The following is a 17,167-nucleotide window of genomic DNA, read 5'->3' on the forward strand; positions in this document are numbered from 1 at the left end:
GGCGCTTCCCTTCACCAAGAATGGACAATCGTCCTCCAGTAGTGCTAAAATCGAACGATTTTGATTGCTCATGCAACACGAGATACATACAAGCGATGAAGAGAGGAGCGGGAGGCTGTTGTGAATATCCACGCTTGGATGCTCGCTGCGGTTGAATTTGTGTCTAGCCTTCCGCCCCGTCGGTGCCGTCAACTTGGGAGACAAGCATGGAGGATTGTTCGAGCATGAAAATTTCCGAGTGAGTATGTGGATATATGCGGAGACGGTACACAGACAATTAAGCATGCTGTAGTGGACTGCTCTGGACTAATTGTGACCACATGGGAATGTTTAACACGCGCAGAAATGTCGAACACATGGGCGTTTTTTTGCATTTAAACAACAACGAACTCTCGTCCTCACTCTCGGTACCACAATGCCTTCACCAATAAGCCACCGCGAAGGGTCGGTGACTATTTCTTCATTTTGACGTCGACCACGGGGCTTCGACTGTAGCTGCAGTCATGACTAATTGAGGCCATCTAGTGGAGTGACAGGAAAGTGATGGGTAGTAGCCCTCTGCGCGCCATACTGGCCCGGCCATATGTCCTGCAGGCGGCAAACCATGCCGTTGGCTGTACAAGGAGCGGGCAGCGGGTGTGAAGACACAAATATTCACTCTGAATTTCACACTACAACCCTCCAATGTAGAGGCTCAGTGCTTCCTGGTGCAACGTATCACAAAGAGCAAAGAGGATGTTGAAGGCTGATTTTCCCTTTTCACTCCGAGTGGTGCAAAGATCGATTACGTCGCGTCTTCACCGCTGTGTTCTTGCCTGTTGTTTTCGGAAAGGCGGGTTAGGTTCAGCTTGAGAGTTCTGTAGCCCACGAGCATTAGGCCACCTTCGGTCATGAGTAGAGCTCGGAGTGACTCAGCAGGGCTCGTTTTGACGCTAGGTGATATCCTGTACTTCCATGACGACGTCAGGCGAGAGTAAACGAAGAGGTGCGACCGCAAGCCGCCTGTATTCGATTGGGCACTGGCTCTACGCAGCCTGTCTCGTTGTCACCAGTGTATAGGGGTAATGTTGCCAGTACCCGTAAGCCTGTCATGTTGTGGTTGCCACTGCTTCTAGTACCACCGCCAGTCAGTTGCGAATACCTGGCAGCTTGATTCAGCTGGCGCACCGTTGCTGAGGAACGTACCCGCTCACAAAAGACTCGAATGGGTATTTGAAGCCGACACCCCACAGCAAGTCAGAATAGCTGATTCAAAGTAGGATTTCCAGCACGTCAGCCTGTTCGCAGAAATTAGCTGCCCTTTTCCGATAATACAAATTGCTCTCATGAGATTGTAAAATGGGAACCCAATGTACCAGGATAGCACCTGGAGTCAAACAAGTTGGCATACACTGCCGTGAATAGACATTGAAAAGGCGGCAGCTAAACGCCCGGTGGTGGCTACGGGGAAACGTAACACCTTGCACAATTAGGCCGCTGCCACCAATTGCTTGGCCGGCCCAGATTGCTGGCGCAATGGAGAAAAAAGGGTATATAATAGCAAAACGCGCTCTCCACTTATTATGTGTTACAGTGTTTGGGCTTCTTTCTTTTACCAAACGTGCCCCCCTTCTTGTTTAAAAGGCAGCCTTTCTTGAGATGCGCAGAATGGGAGTAATGCAGCCCCATCTGTGGTAACTATAACAGACCACGTAGGAATAGTTGGAAGAAGCACCACGTGGTGGCGTGACCCGCCCGGAAGAGAAGACATATAATCCCCCGATTACAAACCGTATACCCTATACGATCAGTATTAAATAAATTCCAAAGAGACTCGTGTTCCTGTTTGCGTTCGCAACCATCGCGTCCTGCATGTCTTCAATGCCAAACGTATCAGCGTCGGGGGCCGAACAATACCCTTCCTCCCCCTCCTTCTATGCTCTCCCAGACGGTGGTTTTCCCAGTGCTTTCATCACGTCACGAGTAACTCTTCGGGCTATGCGACTGTATTAGCGCCGACATTAGGATGAAGGACAAAACGTCTTCGTAAAGCAGTCAGCCCTGTGCCAGGGTCTTCATTGTAGGGTCCCTTGAGTCCATCCGGCTTAATGGGCTATCTTCATCAGGCAAAGCCGGTTGTCGGATTCCGGGCTGGGGAGTGCTCTCTCTTAGTGCTCAGTGGAGGGCATAGGCAGGGGGTAAGGGGGCTACAATCCGCAGCACCACGTGATACGGCACATGGTTCCCTGAGCCTTCCAGGAGTTACATTGCGAGAATTGTAGGACGAGGGCAAGATTGTGAGCTATAGTTTAGTTGGAAGCAGTGTTCGTCTGGATTTCCGGGTTCTGTAGGTGTTGTTCTTTAATGATGCTCTTGTGTGCAAGGGGGTATTGCTTGTATTTACTGGCGGGGCTTGCATGCAGGCGACCGTGTGAGTGCGCCGTCCCTCGTCACGTCGGGCTCCGTGGGATCGCGGTACTTGCCCGTGCTAAGCACTTGACTGTGTTGCACGTTTACAAATTCTACCTCACAGAACGCTAAGTGTTGCCTCGAGTCCGATGTGAGTGCGGCTAATAACATCTCTGTTGACCCCTCCGTCGAGAATCGAATTGAAACTGAGCAGACGACGCACGCCGGCGTTTGTTATCATCGGCGTGCGGTCGCCGTGGCCCAAGCCGGGCCATGTCCATGTCGCATCCTCCATGTCTGTGGCCGTTTCCTGTGTTGCCAAGCGAAGAAATTAACAGGTAAACTTTTCAACGTGTACCACCTATAAATTTCTTTCAAGAGGGTAATATTGGGAGATTTCGCAGAACGACCACAGGGGACCAACTTGCCACTACCCACCGGACCATGTCACCAGACCAGAGAGGGAGAGAAAAAAAAACTTTCACTTAGCACATTTCAGGTGACGCTCGCAGGCGTCAGATGGGGTGGAACCCTATTCACAAGTCCCATATGAGTCCAATAGCTCCTGGCCCGTGGACTCGAGCTCCTGCTGCGTCGACAGGTCGGGGCTGGACATCAAGATCTCCCATCGCTCGGGTAGGGGGGAAAGAGAAGGGGGAGAAAAGGTAGGGGATTCTTGAGCTGAGTACACTCCGCCAGTATGTGCGGCAGGGTGCCTTCAGTCTTTTTGCAGAACGGGCAGATGGGGTCGTGCTCTGCCGGGAACATCTTGTGCAATAAGGAGGTTAACTCTCAGGCATACGGGTGGGCAGCTTCATTCCCATACTTGGCGGAATGGGCTGGAGCCCAAATAATCGTAACGCGATGTCCCGCAGGGTGCAGGAGAAGAGTTGTTCTGGAAGGTCGTTATATGAAACGGATGGAAAAGGCTCTACATGCTTTATGGCTGCCAGAGATGGTTATTTCTGAAGAATTTTGGTAATAGTTAGGGAAATGACTGCTTCATCCGAGTGCAAGCCGCGGGTGGTACAAATTGATGCGCATGTTAGGAACGAGTCAGGAACTTCGCAATGTTATGAAATTTACCAGTAGAAACCACAGCGATGATTGCTTTTGGTCAGGGATTCAAAGGGCTATATGTATAGTCTGTCGAGGACATTTGGCTGTAGTGTTTAAGAATCGCTTTTGCTCGGGCTTCTCAGTGAGACTGATGGTGTGTGCAGGCATACTGCATGGCAGTGGGGCCGCATGAATTAACTTGAGAATTTCAGGGGAACGCTGAGTTGCACCGGCACGGGGTGTGTTGCAAAGGAAAGCGCAGACAGTGCGATCTAATGGCTCAACCCGGAGAAGTAGCGCTGGTGCGTAAGAGTTGGCTCAAATAGTAGGCTTTGAGTAGTTCATTGTATACATTACGAACTCTCATCGGGACAGCCTCTGCGTTGAGGTGGTGATAAGTTGTGCCAATGCTAGTTTGTACGCCTTGCGCATCAGAGCTTCCACCTTGTCCTTTAAGAGTAAGTGACGATAGATGCGAGAAAGGCTTGAACCGGCCTCAGTATATCATTTTCCTGAATACCTCGCCTCTGGCCCTATTCCTGGTGATCTTGCGGAAGTCTTCCTCTATGGTTTACTAAAGTCTGGTGAGCTGATCGATGTTCGGGCAATCCGCCTGGACACCATCCCGTAACTTCTGATTTCTGGAGTCGCAACATCTCCATGGTCAACTCTATTAACGGAGATGTTTGGGAACCAGCAAGGGCGTTTCTTGGTTCCTAAAACGATCGGCAGCTTCGTTGTTTTGGTTTGCATTCTAGTCCACACTGCCATGCGTTTTTACTGATAATGTCAGCCGCAAGTCGTATACTGTTGGCAATGCATCCTACTGACCTATGGATGGCCCATATATAAAATAAGAGGAGAGACCAAGGGCCGAGACGTCCCGGTGATGCGATGGTGGTTCTATTAACAAGATGGCGGATGGAGAAAAGACGAAGCAGCTCGAGCGAGAGCTGCTCACGAGAGATTTCGGGCACCGATGATGATGTTCTCATCGGTGCCGCGATGATGATTAGAAAGTTTCTACATCTTCCCCGGCCCCATTTTCCCCGCCCACAAAGTTGTCGTGGTAAGTCCGCGTCCCGTAGGTGCCTTCAGTTCGTTCGTTCTTTTCGGATACTCTGAGGCAATGGATAGGCGAAGCTGCAGCTGGGGCCGTCTTCGGAGCACATGCCGGTAGAGTCGGTGCAGGCGACGCAGCCATGCCGAAATTCGAAGCAGATCTTCGACGCCTCTGAACTCGGATGTGTATTCAACCAATTTATATACATCTCGGCCTGAAAACACCTTCGTAGCTCCTTGAGTCTTCTTTCTGGATCTTTGCACTTTCGTGGTTGAAGAATCATTGTGTGATGCATTCCCTTTCTTAAAAGAGCGCTTGCCGCAAACTCTTCGGCTCTGTTGTAGGATGCGTGCAACGACAATCCTCTTGAGGTGTCCGTCATGATGGTCAGTACCCCGCTCTTCAGCGTCGACGATCGACTGTCTTTTGGTTGCCAAAACGTATCTCTCATTCTGCACTTTGAGTTCTCCAGGGGGTAGGTCCGTTATCTCAGTTTGGAAGCACTCCTGATACATGGCTTGCGGTGATGCCAAGGGAGTCGAGGAGATGCCTGACTTGCTCATGCTAATGTCGGCGGTCTCTTGGAAGGCACACAATGTCAAGGCGTCTTCTGTCCGAAGATCACGCGCAGCCAACGAGGTTGTCGCATTGTCACGCTGTTCTTGCGGTAGGAACGGTGGCACATGCAAAGTTTCTATCGCAGAGGCTTCTTGGAAATTCTTCACATGAAGTGGGTCATATAATCCTTCTGTCAGTGTGCAAAACTCATTGAAGTCTGTAGAGGAATTTATTATCTCGTCGATCTGGCTCGGTTTTGCGGCGTCGTACCTTTTGTATTTCAGTTCATAGTAGATACGGATCATGACATGAGTTATTTCATCTTGATATTCTACATCGGTGGCATATTCCTCATCCAGGGAGTCGCTGTGAATAAACGGTTCGATTTCTTCATTCAACGTTCTCAATACAATTTCTGTTTTCCGTAGCTGTCGCATCAATTCCTTCAACCTGTCGGCAACACCACTCGTCATTACAGTCAACAGTAATGCGGATTCTGCGTTTCTGCGTACTTCACGAGCGTATAGCCGCACCTTTTCTCTTTTCGTCTTCAGTTCGTTAAGGCGCATCGTATTGTCAAGACTACTCTGGTCACACATCAAAGTTACTGCGTCTTGCATTGCGCGATCAGCGGCGGCATTCCCCTCACCGTTCAAGGAATCACCGCCCATCGAGGGGTTCGTCGGAGGTGAGGATCCGTCGTCGTCTCGTCCGCCCATCGCCTCGGTCACTTTCGCATACCACCACCGGTTCAGTCCATCACACCGGTCCGTCGTCGGTATCAAGGGGTCCTCCTCCTCGAAAAGGCCGAAGTTCGGAAGACTCCGAATCGCAATAGGGCCTTCTTCCCGGGTTTATCGGCACCATATAAAATAAGAGGAGAGACCAAGGGCCGAGACGTCCCGGTGATGCGATGGTGGTTCTATTAACAAGATGGCGGATGGAGAAAAGACGAAGCAGCTCGAGCGAGAGCTGCTCACGAGAGATTTCGGGCACCGATGATGATGTTCTCATCGGTGCCGCGATGATGATTAGAAAGTTTCTACACATATAGTATTGTTGTCCGCATACAATCCATGGCATATGCCTTGTATTGCCGCCAGGAGTAATGGGGCCGAACGAGGGCTATGGTTGTTGCGGATCGGACACCTTGTTGCAGATGCGCCGCCAAGAAACGAAGCCTTGGGACCCCTGATCGAACGACCCTTTTAATGGCGATGACTTAGTTACAATGATAATGATAGTAGTGCACGCTCCGTTTGAGCGCACGATCTCTTCTTCGTCGCCCGCTAGTCTCCAACATCCTTCGGGGCCTCAAGTGTGGCGGGATCCAGTTCTAGACGGCGTAGCTTCTGTACTGGCCTCTTGATGATCTTGCCTCCTGGCAACCGCACTGAACAGGCTCGAAACAATCCGTCAGTGCCTAGGTACACTTCTTGAACCCTGGCTAGTGGTCAGGATACCTTGGGCGTCTTAGGAACGTCGACCAGCACATGTAGGCGACCTTTAAATTTGTTGAGCGATGCCTGGGCAGGCCAATGCTACTTTTTCTAGTTTCGGTTCTATTATTGCGCGCCTAGAGGCAGTCGCGCTGAGAAAACACTCCTCCTCTCATTTTTTTTTTCTTTCCGCTTCTCTCCGGCGCGACTGGGGGCGCGCATGCGCGATAAGGGTCACCGCAGTTGCTGCTTGCGCACGGCGAGCAGCGAGGCCGACGCGCGTCTCATGTAGTGGGCGATTTCTCGTATGTGCTCAATGTGCTCCCTCGGACATTACGGTGCTGCAAAAGGGACGCCAAGAACACCAGGGTGAATCGTAACGCGAAGACTCTTTGAGTGCTGTTAGCAAAAGGTGAGAACGTCGTTCGTATGCCGCACGTGAAGCTGAGCTGAAGGATAGGACTTGTGTCGTGCGTGTGCTGTGCTTGAAGATATAGAACCTTGTCTGTGTTGTATTGGTCATCGGTGTTTCTCGCCGCACGTTGCGTTCGCGCACGTAACGCGAATAAAGTGTTCAACTGATATTCGAGCTGGCGTCGTTACTGCTCAAGCGGCGTGGCTTCGTGCCGTCGGAGCGAGGCTTGCCCGTTGGAGGCAGCGGGGTGGCGGCGGCGGTTGCCGGGTGGAAATGGGGGGGGGGGGCACAGGGGAGGGGGGAAGGAATCCAACCGGCATGAGAGGGGAGAGCATTACCTCTCCCCCACGCATGCTGCGTGCCCTCGCATTGTTGCCATGGCAATTATAACGCCTTCAAGGCCAACATGGCGGTGGCGTTGCTGGGGCAATAACAACGCAATAATGTTTCCCCAGGCTCACCAGGGGAGAATATGCCGCATGAGTCGCAATTAGCCCGGACGCTGGGTTGAAGGCTAAGAGTCCGCCTCCTAGCCTGGGCGAGCGATGCGCTGATGGTAGCCGCAAGAAATATTCATGTTTCCACCGCTTCCAAAAATCTTCCATCATTTTCTGTCGATGTTGAAAGCGCTGGCGATAGTCATTTCCATCGTGCGTAATCATCTCGTTCGACTTCCACATTGCTTCATGTAACGTAGCCAGTGACTGGCCAACTAACAAGTGTGCTGGCGTGATGGCTACAGGATCGCTTGCGTCATTCTCACTGTATGTGAGTGGCCGTGAATTAAGTTCCGCTTCAATCTCGGTCAGAATGGTTGAAAGTTCTTCCGTGCAGAGGCAGCTTCGCCCTCAAACTTTGCGGAGTGCTGTTTTCACGGTTCCGACTAACGGTTCCCACCACCCTCCCCACCATGGGGCCGTTTCAACTATGAACTTCCAACTAATTCTCTGATTTGCAATGAAATTCTTGAAGTCGTCTTGTTTGATCACTTCCCACAGTCTTTGTAGCTCCCGAGACGTTCTCTTGATGGTTAGGGCATTATCGGAATAAATTGTGCTTGGGAGCCCCCTTCTCGCAATGAAGCGCCGAAAAGCCAACAGGAATGCAGGTGACGACATATCCGAGACCAGTTCCAAGTGCAATGCTCTTGTTACAGCACACTTGAAAAGTACGATGTACACCTTTCTGTCGGAGCCCGCTGACGACCTCGCATAGAACGGTCCGGCGAAATCAAGTGCTCTAGTGTCGAACGGTTTCGCCTTCTCCACCCTGCAGGTGGGAAGTGGTGGATACGGCGACATGATGGGTTTAATGCGAAACCGGGCGCATAGCACGCATTGATTGATTACTTTCTTCGCCGCTTGTCGTGCTCTTGGGACCCAAAATCGCTCTCGTACGCTGTTTATCATTGCCGTCACTGCTCCGTGCATCACTCGACGATGGGCATCCACATATACAAGTTTGGTAAAGCGATGTCTACTTGGACGTAGCATCGGATGCTTCACATCCCAGCTGTCGGTGAGGTTTTGTAGCCTTCCCCCGACGCGGAGAATACCATGATCATAAAAAATGGGTGTAGTTGGGCTATCCATGACTTACTCGCCAAAGGCGAACCTTGACCTTGACCTTCTTTTGCCAACCTCTTTCTTTGGGAAACGATTTCGTTTGAACATGGTGAATCCAGTATATATGGCTGCCAATATTTCTTCTGCAGAGAGGACTTCAGCTTGCTTCGTCTGGCATTTAACGTTGGAGACAAAGCGTAATATCCATGCAGTAACCCGGATAAGTTTGCGCAGCGCGCCAAACCTGGCGGGGTCCATAAGTGTGGCTAAATGCACTGTGCTTCCCGCTGCGTGAAGTGTTGTAGGAGTTGCGGCTTCCATGCAAGAGGTTTTGTTGCTTTGGGGCTGTACATGAATGATGTCCGGCCATTTCTATGAGGTCTTGCTCAGCCAAGCTGGTCCTTGCCACCAGTGCACGTCGGTAGCCAGTGCTTCTAAGGAGACCCCTCGGGTCAGTACATCTGCAGTGTCGGTTTCCCCTGGATAATGTCGCCAGCTACAGCCTGATGTGTTGGACAGGATTTCCTTGACACGGATTTTCACAAAGACGTCTAGGGTCGGAGTTGTTCGATGTAACCAGCCAAGCACTATGGTCGAGTCCGTCCATATGAAATGTTGCGTTCTTGTCATTAGGTCGCTCCAGGATTCTGCTAGGTACTATAACAAACTGCTTCCTGTCAATGCGCCCATTAGCTCTAGTCGTGGCAATGACAGCTTTCAGAGGGGCTATCCTTGACTTGGCTACTATTAGAGCACTAGTCACTTTGGCACTGGCATCTTCTACCCGGAGATGCGCACAAGCTCCGTAAGCTTTCAGTCTCGCATCGACGAAAACATGTAGCTGCATGTCACGTGGTTCCGCAACTCTGGGCTTGATGCTTCGGGTAAATTGGATCTTTGGCATATGTATCAATTCGTTTCTCCAGTCACGTGACTTATCTGCAATATCAACAGGAACCTCTTCGTCCCAGTCCACCTTCATAAGCCATAACTGCTGAAACAGAAGTTTTCCTCGGATTACATACGGTGCGAGAAACCCTAACGGATCGTAGACCCGCGATACGGTCTGAAGCACAAATCGCTTGGTGTCCTTTGCGTTTACCAAGAAAGTAAAAATGTTCTCCGGGTTGTAGATGAAGGTGTCTGTTTCCTTTGACCAACCCAATCCCAGAACCTTTGACTGGGATGCAGATCTTTCAATGCTTAGGGAGGCATGAGCTCTGTTGGAATCGAACACCTTCTCTAGTTGCCTGCAGCTTGTTCTCCATTTCAGTAGAGGCATTCCAGCGTCGTCCATCAGCTCTCTTGTGCACATGTAAAGAGTAGCCACTGTTTCAAATTCATCGGCGCCGAACAAGAGGTTGTCTACGTAGAATGACTTCAGAAGCAGTTGTGCTTCCTTTTGTCAGGATCAACTTGCGTCTTCAAGTGATGTTGTATAGTAGCCGTGAGCATGAATGAACTAGCTGTAGATCCAAAGGGAACTCTAGTCATCCGCCAATCTTCCACGGCATCTTCGTCGAAAGGAACAGTAGATGTTTCCTTACACCAAAAAAATCTGAACAGGACCGGGTTCGCTTTTCGGATCGCTACCTGCAGGAAGGCCTTCTCGATGTCTGCTGTCTTTGGTATTAAGCACTATCTGCAGCGAAGGAGAACTTGAAGTAGATCCGGGTTAAGGTTCGGGTGGGCTTCCAGACAGCCGTTCAACGATCTCTCTCCTTCGGCGTGGGAAGACGAATCGAAGACTATCCGTAGCTTCGTCGTGAGTGAGTCCTCGCGGATGACTTCTCTATGTGGCATGTAGTAGGTATGCCCGTCTACCAATTCCTTGTCAAGTACAACTTCAGCATGGCCGGAGACAATGTACTGACGAATCGCAGAATCATATCTCTCGAGCAGTTGTTCGGTCTTTGAGATGCGTCCCATCAGATTTCGTAAACGGTTTAGTGCGATGCCGTAGTTTTCTTGCAGCAGCTCGATATCCGGTTCATTACAAGGCACGGCTACCTGATACCGAGTCCCAATCTTGGTGATTTTTTCATTGAAAAAAGACAATGTGTCTGCTCTGAAACAAGTTTCTTCAACTGGCGCTGCACCCATTGCGTCGAGCGACCAAAAGGACTCCAGGACGTCGTGCTCCAATCCTTTAGCTTCTGCTTGCACGCGCATAACACAGACCATGACCTCGGATGTTCCATCCACGAAGCTTGTTTTCTTAGCAGGACCTTGTAACGTCCATCCAAGAGTGGTCTTGATCGCGACCAATCCTTGCAACTCCGTGCAGCATAATATATCGCCGCTCACAAATTTCCATAGTTGGTCCGATCCTATCAGTAGACTGATGCCTTTCTCTGCACATCCTCGAGGCAGGGTCAGTTGGTCGGCAGGCCGTAGCTTTGCCTCCGCAACTGATCTGCGAAAATGCATTCCATGTCAGTAGCAGGGATGTCGTGGCAGATTGTCGACATTGCTACTGCCTCGATGGTGTACTCGCTGGCATCAAACTGGCTACGTATGCAAAGCTGGACTACCTTGCACTTCCTAACACGAGAAGGTGCATCAGACGCGAAAGTGTTCACGGCGATGCGTGTCTCACTGACGACTTTCAATCCCAACCTCGCTACGACATCTTCTTTGACGAACGTGCGTTGACTGCCTCCGTCGAAAATGCCTCTGACATAGGACGTCTCGTTGGTCCCGACGATACAGCAACGCAAAGTCTGTAAGTGCACGTCCTCGTAAAGTTGGCAGCTTGGGACGACAGTCCAAGGCGCACCGCTTTCTTTCACTGGCCTTGTAGCAGCAGAGACTTTCATGTCAAGCTTGTCGCTCCACCTCGCTTGGAAATTGGGATCGCACATCGTCGAAGCATGCCTGCTTTTACATGTCTCACATACCAACTTCCGCCGGCACTCGTTTGCACGATGGCCCGTCATAGTGCATCGGTAGCACCGCCTAGCGCTAGATAGTCGTTCCTTCTCTGCAACTGTTAATGAAGCGCTGCACGCCTCATTCGCATGTTTCTTAGACCGGCAGAATAAACACGCACTGGGGTTTTTCTTCGCTTCTTGCGATGTATGCAGGACTGATGACGAGGGCACGTGCTTCTTTCTGTAACCGCGGCTGATGGAGTTGGACGTCGCTGGAACATTATGCTCTTTGCTTCGAGCTCTATCCGTACATATCTCAAGGGCTGCGGTAGCTTCTGGCAAGACGCTGTGGCACTGGTTGCCTGTACTGAAGCAGAAGGCACCGCTCCCTGCGTATCACCTTGAAGACGTCCATGGCGGTGGAATGCCAAGACGATTACCTTCGGCAGCGCCTCCAGCAAAACATCGTACAGCATTGCCGAGAAGCTGCTTGTGGGTACATCCACTACGTTTAGGCAGCGGACATTCAGCTGAACACAGTCATAAAGCCTCCGTAGCTCCTCGTCCTCCGAGTCACACGTCACGGGCTGTAGTTCGCGGGGGTTTCGAAAATGCCGCTGTATGACACGGCTCTTGTCGCCGAACCTGTCCTTCAGCAGCTGACCGGCCCTTTCATAAGAGTACTCCGTTGTTGGCAGCCCGGCGATGGCAGCTGCTGCTTCACCCGACAAGTAGTTTCGGAGGTAATAAAACTTATCGATAGCGGTGAGAGCCCGGTTGGTGTCGACTGCGCCGTTGAATTGCTCCCAAAACGACGTCCAGCTACACACGTCTCCATGAAAGTTCTGGATGGTGAGCATGGGCAGACGGGTTCGAGAGATCGGAGATGGAACTGTCGTTGGGGACTGCGGCGTGCTAACCGCAGCCGAGGGGGCAGGTTGCGCCGTGTCGCTGACACCGAGCTCCTCTAGCCCGTACGTAAGCCGAGTCAGAGCCTCGAGTGTCTTGTCGTTGTCATGGGCCGCCGATTCGTACTCCCTTTCCAGCTCCTCGACAGGGACCGCGTCCTCGACCTGAGCGTCGATCTTACTTAGCTCCTCGGGGCTAGCCATGAGCTTGTCCAGCACCTTTCGGAGTGCGAGCCGGTCCGAGCAGCCGCTCTTGATGAGCGCTGTCGCCTCGGTCAAACGTTTTGTCGCTTGGGCTCGCCTTGCAGCGTGTTTCGCCTTCAGCCGGTCCATTGTTAAGCGAAAAAGTCTGGCTTACTCGCTTGGTAGGTAGCCCGGTCCGCGCGTTGTCTTCCTGGGTGCGGTTCCGAGAAGGACGACGAGAAGGACGACGGAAATTTGTGAGCGGCGATATAATACGCAGCACGGAGGTGCATGGATTGGTCTCGGTCAAGACCACTCTTGGATGGACGTTACAAGGTCCTCTTAAGAAAACAAGCTTCGTGGATGGAACATCCGAGCTCATGGTCTGTGTTATGCGCGTGCAAGCAGAAGCTAGAGGAGTGGAGCACGACGTCCTGGAGGGATTTTGGTCGCTCGACGCAATGGGTGTAGCGCCAGATGAAGAAACTTGTGGCAGAGCAGACACATTGTCTGTTTTAAATGAAAAAATCACCAAGATTTGGACTCGGTATCAGGTAGCCGTGCCTTGTAAGGAACCGGATATCGAGCTGCTGCAAGATAACTACGGCATCGAACTAAACTGTTTACGAAATCTGATGCGACGCACCTCAAAGACAGAAGGACTGCTCGAGAGATATGATTCTGCGATTCGTCAATACATTGTCTCCGTTCATGCTGAAGTTGTACATGACAAGGAATTTGTAGACGGGCATTCCTACTACATGCCACATAGAGAAGTCATCCGCGAGGACTCACTCACAACGAAGCTACGGGTAGTCTTCGATGCGTCTTCCCACGCCAAAGGAGAGATATCTTTGAACGGCTGTCTGGAAACCGGCCCGAACCTGAACCCGGATCTACTTCAGCTCTCCTTCGGTTCAGATCGTACTTAATACCGATGTCAGCAGACATCGAGAAGGCGTTCCTGCAGATAGAGATCAAGATCATCCAAGAGTGGTCTTGATCGCGACCAATCCTTGCACCTCCGTGCTGCGTATTATATCGCCGCTCACAAATTTCCATAGTTGGTCCGATCCTATCAGTAGACTAATGCCTTTCTCTGCATATCCCCGAGGCACAGTCAGTTGGTCTGCCAGGTTGTAGCTTTGCCTCTGCAACTGATCTGCGAAACCGCATTTCATGTCAGTAGCAGGGATGTCGTGGCAAATTGTCGGCATTGCTATTGCCTCGATGGTGTACTCGCTGGCATCAAACTGGCTACGTATGCAAAGATGGACTACCTTGCACTTCCTAATACGAGAAGATGCATCCGGCGCGAAAGTGTTCACGGCGATGCGTGTCTCTCTGACGACTTTCAATCCCAACCTCGCTACGAGATCTTCTTTGACGAACGTACGTTGACTGCCTCCGTCGAAAATGCCTCTTGCATAGGACGTCTCGTTAGTCCCGACGATGCAGCAACGCAAAGTCTGTAAGTGCACGTCCTCGTAAAGTTGGCAGCTCGTGACGACAGTCCAAGGCGCACCGCTTTCTTTCACTGGCCTTGTAGCCGCAGAGACTTTCATGTCCAGCTTGTCGCACCACCTTGCTTGGAAATTGGGATCGCACATCGTCGAAGCATGCCTGCTTTTACATGTCTCACATACCAACTTCCGCCGGCACTCGTTTGCACGATGGCAAGTCATAGTGCATCGGTATCACCGCCTAGCGCTAGATAGTCGTTTCTTCTTCTCTGGTACTGTTAATGAAGCGCTGCACGCCTCAGTCGCATGTTTCTTAGACCGGCAGAAGAAACACGCACTGGGGTTTTTCTTCGCTTCTTGCGATGTATGCAGGACTGATGACGAGGGCACGTGCTTCTTGCTGTAACCGCGGCTGATGGAGTTGGACGTCGCTGGAACATTGTGCTCCCTTGCTTCGAGCTCTATCCATACATATCTCAAGGGCTGCGGTAGCTTCTGGCAAGACACTTTGGCACTGGTTGCCTGTACTGAAGCAGAAGGCACCGCTCCCTGCGTATCACCTTGAAGACGTCCATGGCGGTTGAATGCCAAGACGATTACCTTCGGCAGCGCCTCCAGCAAAACATCGTACAGCATTGCCGAGAAGCTGCTTGTGGGTACACCACTACGTTTAGGCAGCGGACATTCAGCTGAACACAGTCATAAAGCCTCCATAGCTCCTCGTCCTCCGAGTCACACGTCACGGGCTGTAGTTCGCGGGGGTTTCGAAAATGCCGCTGTATGACACGGCTCTTGTCGCCGAACCTGTCCTTCAGCAGCTGACCGGCCCTTTCATAAGAGCACTCTGTTGTTGGCAGCCCGGCGATGGCAGCTGCTGCTTCACCCGACAAGTAGTTTCGGAGGTAATAAAACTTATCGATAGCGGTGAGAGCCCGGTTGGTGTCGACTGCGCCGTTGAATTGCTCCCAAAACGACGTCCAGCTACACACGTCTCCCTGAAAGGGCTGGATGGTGAGCATGGGCAGACGGGTTCCAGAGATCGGAGATGGAACTGTCGTTGGGGCCTGCGGCGTGCTAACCGCAGCCGAGGGGGCAGGTTGCGCCGTGTCGCTGACACCGAGCTCCTCTAGCCCGTACGTAAGCCGAGTCAGAGCCTCGAGCGTCTTGTCGTTGTAATGGGCCGCCGATTCGTACTCCTTTTCCAGCTCCTCGACAGGAACCGCGTCCTCGACCTGAGCGTCGATCTTGCTTAGCTCCTCGGGGCTAGCCATGAGCTTGTCCAGCACCTTTCGGAGTGCGAGCCGGTCCGAGCAGCCGCTCTTGATGAGCGCTGTCGCCTCGGTCAAACTTTTTGTCGCTTGGGCTCGCCTTGCAGCGTGTTTCGCCTTCAGCCGGTCCATTGTTAAGCGAAAAAGTCTGGCTTACTCGCTTGGTAGGTAGCCCGGTACGCGCGTTGTCTTCCTGGGTGCGGTTCGGAGAAGGACGACGAGAAGGACGACGGAAATTTGTGAGCGGCGATATAATACGCAGCACGGAGGTGCATGGATTGGTCCCGGTCAAGACCACTCTTGGATGGACGTTACAAGGTCCTCTTAAGAAAACAAGCTTCGTGGATGGAACATCCGAGCTCATGGTCTGTGTTATGCGCGTGCAAGCAGAAGCTAAAGGAGTGGAGCACGACGTCCTGGAGGGATTTTGGTCGCTCGACGCAATGGGTGTAGCGCCAGATGAAGAAACTTGTGGCAGAGCAGACACATTGTCTGTTTTCAATGAAAAAATCACCAAGATTTGGACTCGGTATCAGGTAGCCGTGCCTTGTAAGGAACCGGATATCGAGCTGCTGCAAGGTAACTACGGCATCGAACTAAACCGTTTACGAAATCTGATGCGACGCACCTCAAAGACAGAAGGACTGCTCGAGAGATATGATTCTGCGATTCGTCAATACATTGTCTCCGTTCATGCTGAAGTTGTACATGACAAGGAATTTGTGGACGGGCATTCCTACTACATGCCACATAGAGAAGTCATCCGCGAGGACTAACTCACAACGAAGCTACGGGTAGTCTTCGATGCGTCTTCCCACGCCAAAGGAGAGATATCTTTGAACGGCTGTCTGGAAACCGGCCCGAACCTGAACCCGGATCTACTTCAGCTCTCCTTCGCTTCAGATCGTACTTAATACCGATGTCAGCAGACATCGAGAAGGCGTTACTGCAGATAGCGATCAAGACCATCCAAGAGTGGTCTTCATCGCGACCAATCCTTGCACCTCCGTGCTGCGTATTATATCGCCGCTCACAAATTTCCATAGTTGGTCCGATCCTATCAGTAGACTAATGCTTTCTCTGCACATCCCCGAGGCACAGTCAGTTGGTCTGCCAGGTTGTAGCTTTGCCTCCGCAACTGATCTGCGAAACCGCATTCCATGTCAGTAGCAGGGATGTCGTGGCAAATTGTCGGCATTGCTATTGCCTCGATGGTGTACTCGCTGGCATCAAACTGGCTACGTATGCAAAGCTGGACTACCTTGCACTTCCTAATACGACAAGATGCATCCGATGCGAAAGTGTTCACGGCGATGCGTGTCTCTCTGACGACTTTCAATCCCAACCTCGCTACGAGATCTTCTTTGACGGACATACGTTGACTGCCTCCGTCGAAAATGCCTCTGACATAGGACGTCTCGTTGGTCCCGACGATCCAGCAACGCAAAGTCTGTAAGTGCACGTCCTCGTAAAGTTGGCAGCTTGGGACGACAGTCCAAGGCGCACCGCTTTCTTTCACTGGCCTTGTAGCCGCAGAGACTTTCATGTCCAACTTGTCGCTCCACCTCGCTTGGAAATTGGGATCGCACATCGTCGAAGCATGCCTGCTTTTACATGTCTCACATACCAACTTCCGCCGGCACTCGTTTGCACGATGGCAAGTCATAGTGCATCGGTAGCACCGCCTAGCGCTAGATAGTCGTTTCTTCTTCTCTGCTACTGTTCATGAAGCGCTGCACGCCTCAGTCGCATGTTTCTTAGACCGGCAGAAGAAACACGCACTGGGGTTTTTCGTTGCTTCTTGCAATGCATGCAGGACTGATGACGAGGGCACGTGCTTCTTGCGGTAACCGCGGCGGTTGGAGGAGCACGTCGCTGGAACACTGTGCTCCCTTGCTTCGAGCTCTATCCATACGTATCTAAACAGCTGCTCTAGCTTCTGGCAAGACGTTGTGTCACTAGTTGCCTGTACTGAAGCAGAAGGC

The 17,167-nt window shown here is 51.7% G+C and overlaps 2 protein-coding genes across 2 annotated transcripts in view; both read right to left on the reverse strand.

Moving 5' to 3' along the window:
• The window catches only part of LOC144148312 (uncharacterized), a 29,401-nt gene extending 16,800 nt beyond the window's left edge, over window positions 1–12,601 (reverse strand). The window contains exon 1 of the mRNA XM_077679865.1: window positions 11,801–12,601. Within this exon, the coding sequence (XP_077535991.1) occupies window positions 11,801–12,601 (801 nt within the window). The remainder of the gene's footprint in view (window positions 1–11,800) is intronic.
• A 1,909-nt stretch (window positions 12,602–14,510) lies between these two features.
• On the reverse strand, window positions 14,511–15,314 carry LOC144148313 (uncharacterized). The gene has a single exon (XM_077679866.1). The coding sequence runs from the start codon at window positions 15,312–15,314 to the stop codon at window positions 14,511–14,513; it is 804 nt and encodes a 267-aa protein (XP_077535992.1).
• Between the last annotated feature and the right edge of the window lie 1,853 nt (window positions 15,315–17,167).

The sequence above is a fragment of the Haemaphysalis longicornis genome, unplaced genomic scaffold (assembly GCF_048455015.1).
Source record: "Haemaphysalis longicornis isolate Haplotype H1 unplaced genomic scaffold, Haemaphysalis longicornis Haplotype H1 scaffold_8, whole genome shotgun sequence".
NCBI classification, from domain to species: domain Eukaryota; kingdom Metazoa; phylum Arthropoda; class Arachnida; order Ixodida; family Ixodidae; genus Haemaphysalis; species Haemaphysalis longicornis.

Excerpts from the sequence above, each read along its gene's own strand:
- LOC144148313 (XM_077679866.1), bottom strand. The coding sequence starts at position 15,314 with ATGGACCGGCTGAAGGCGAAACACGCTGCAAGGCGAGCCCAAGCGACA.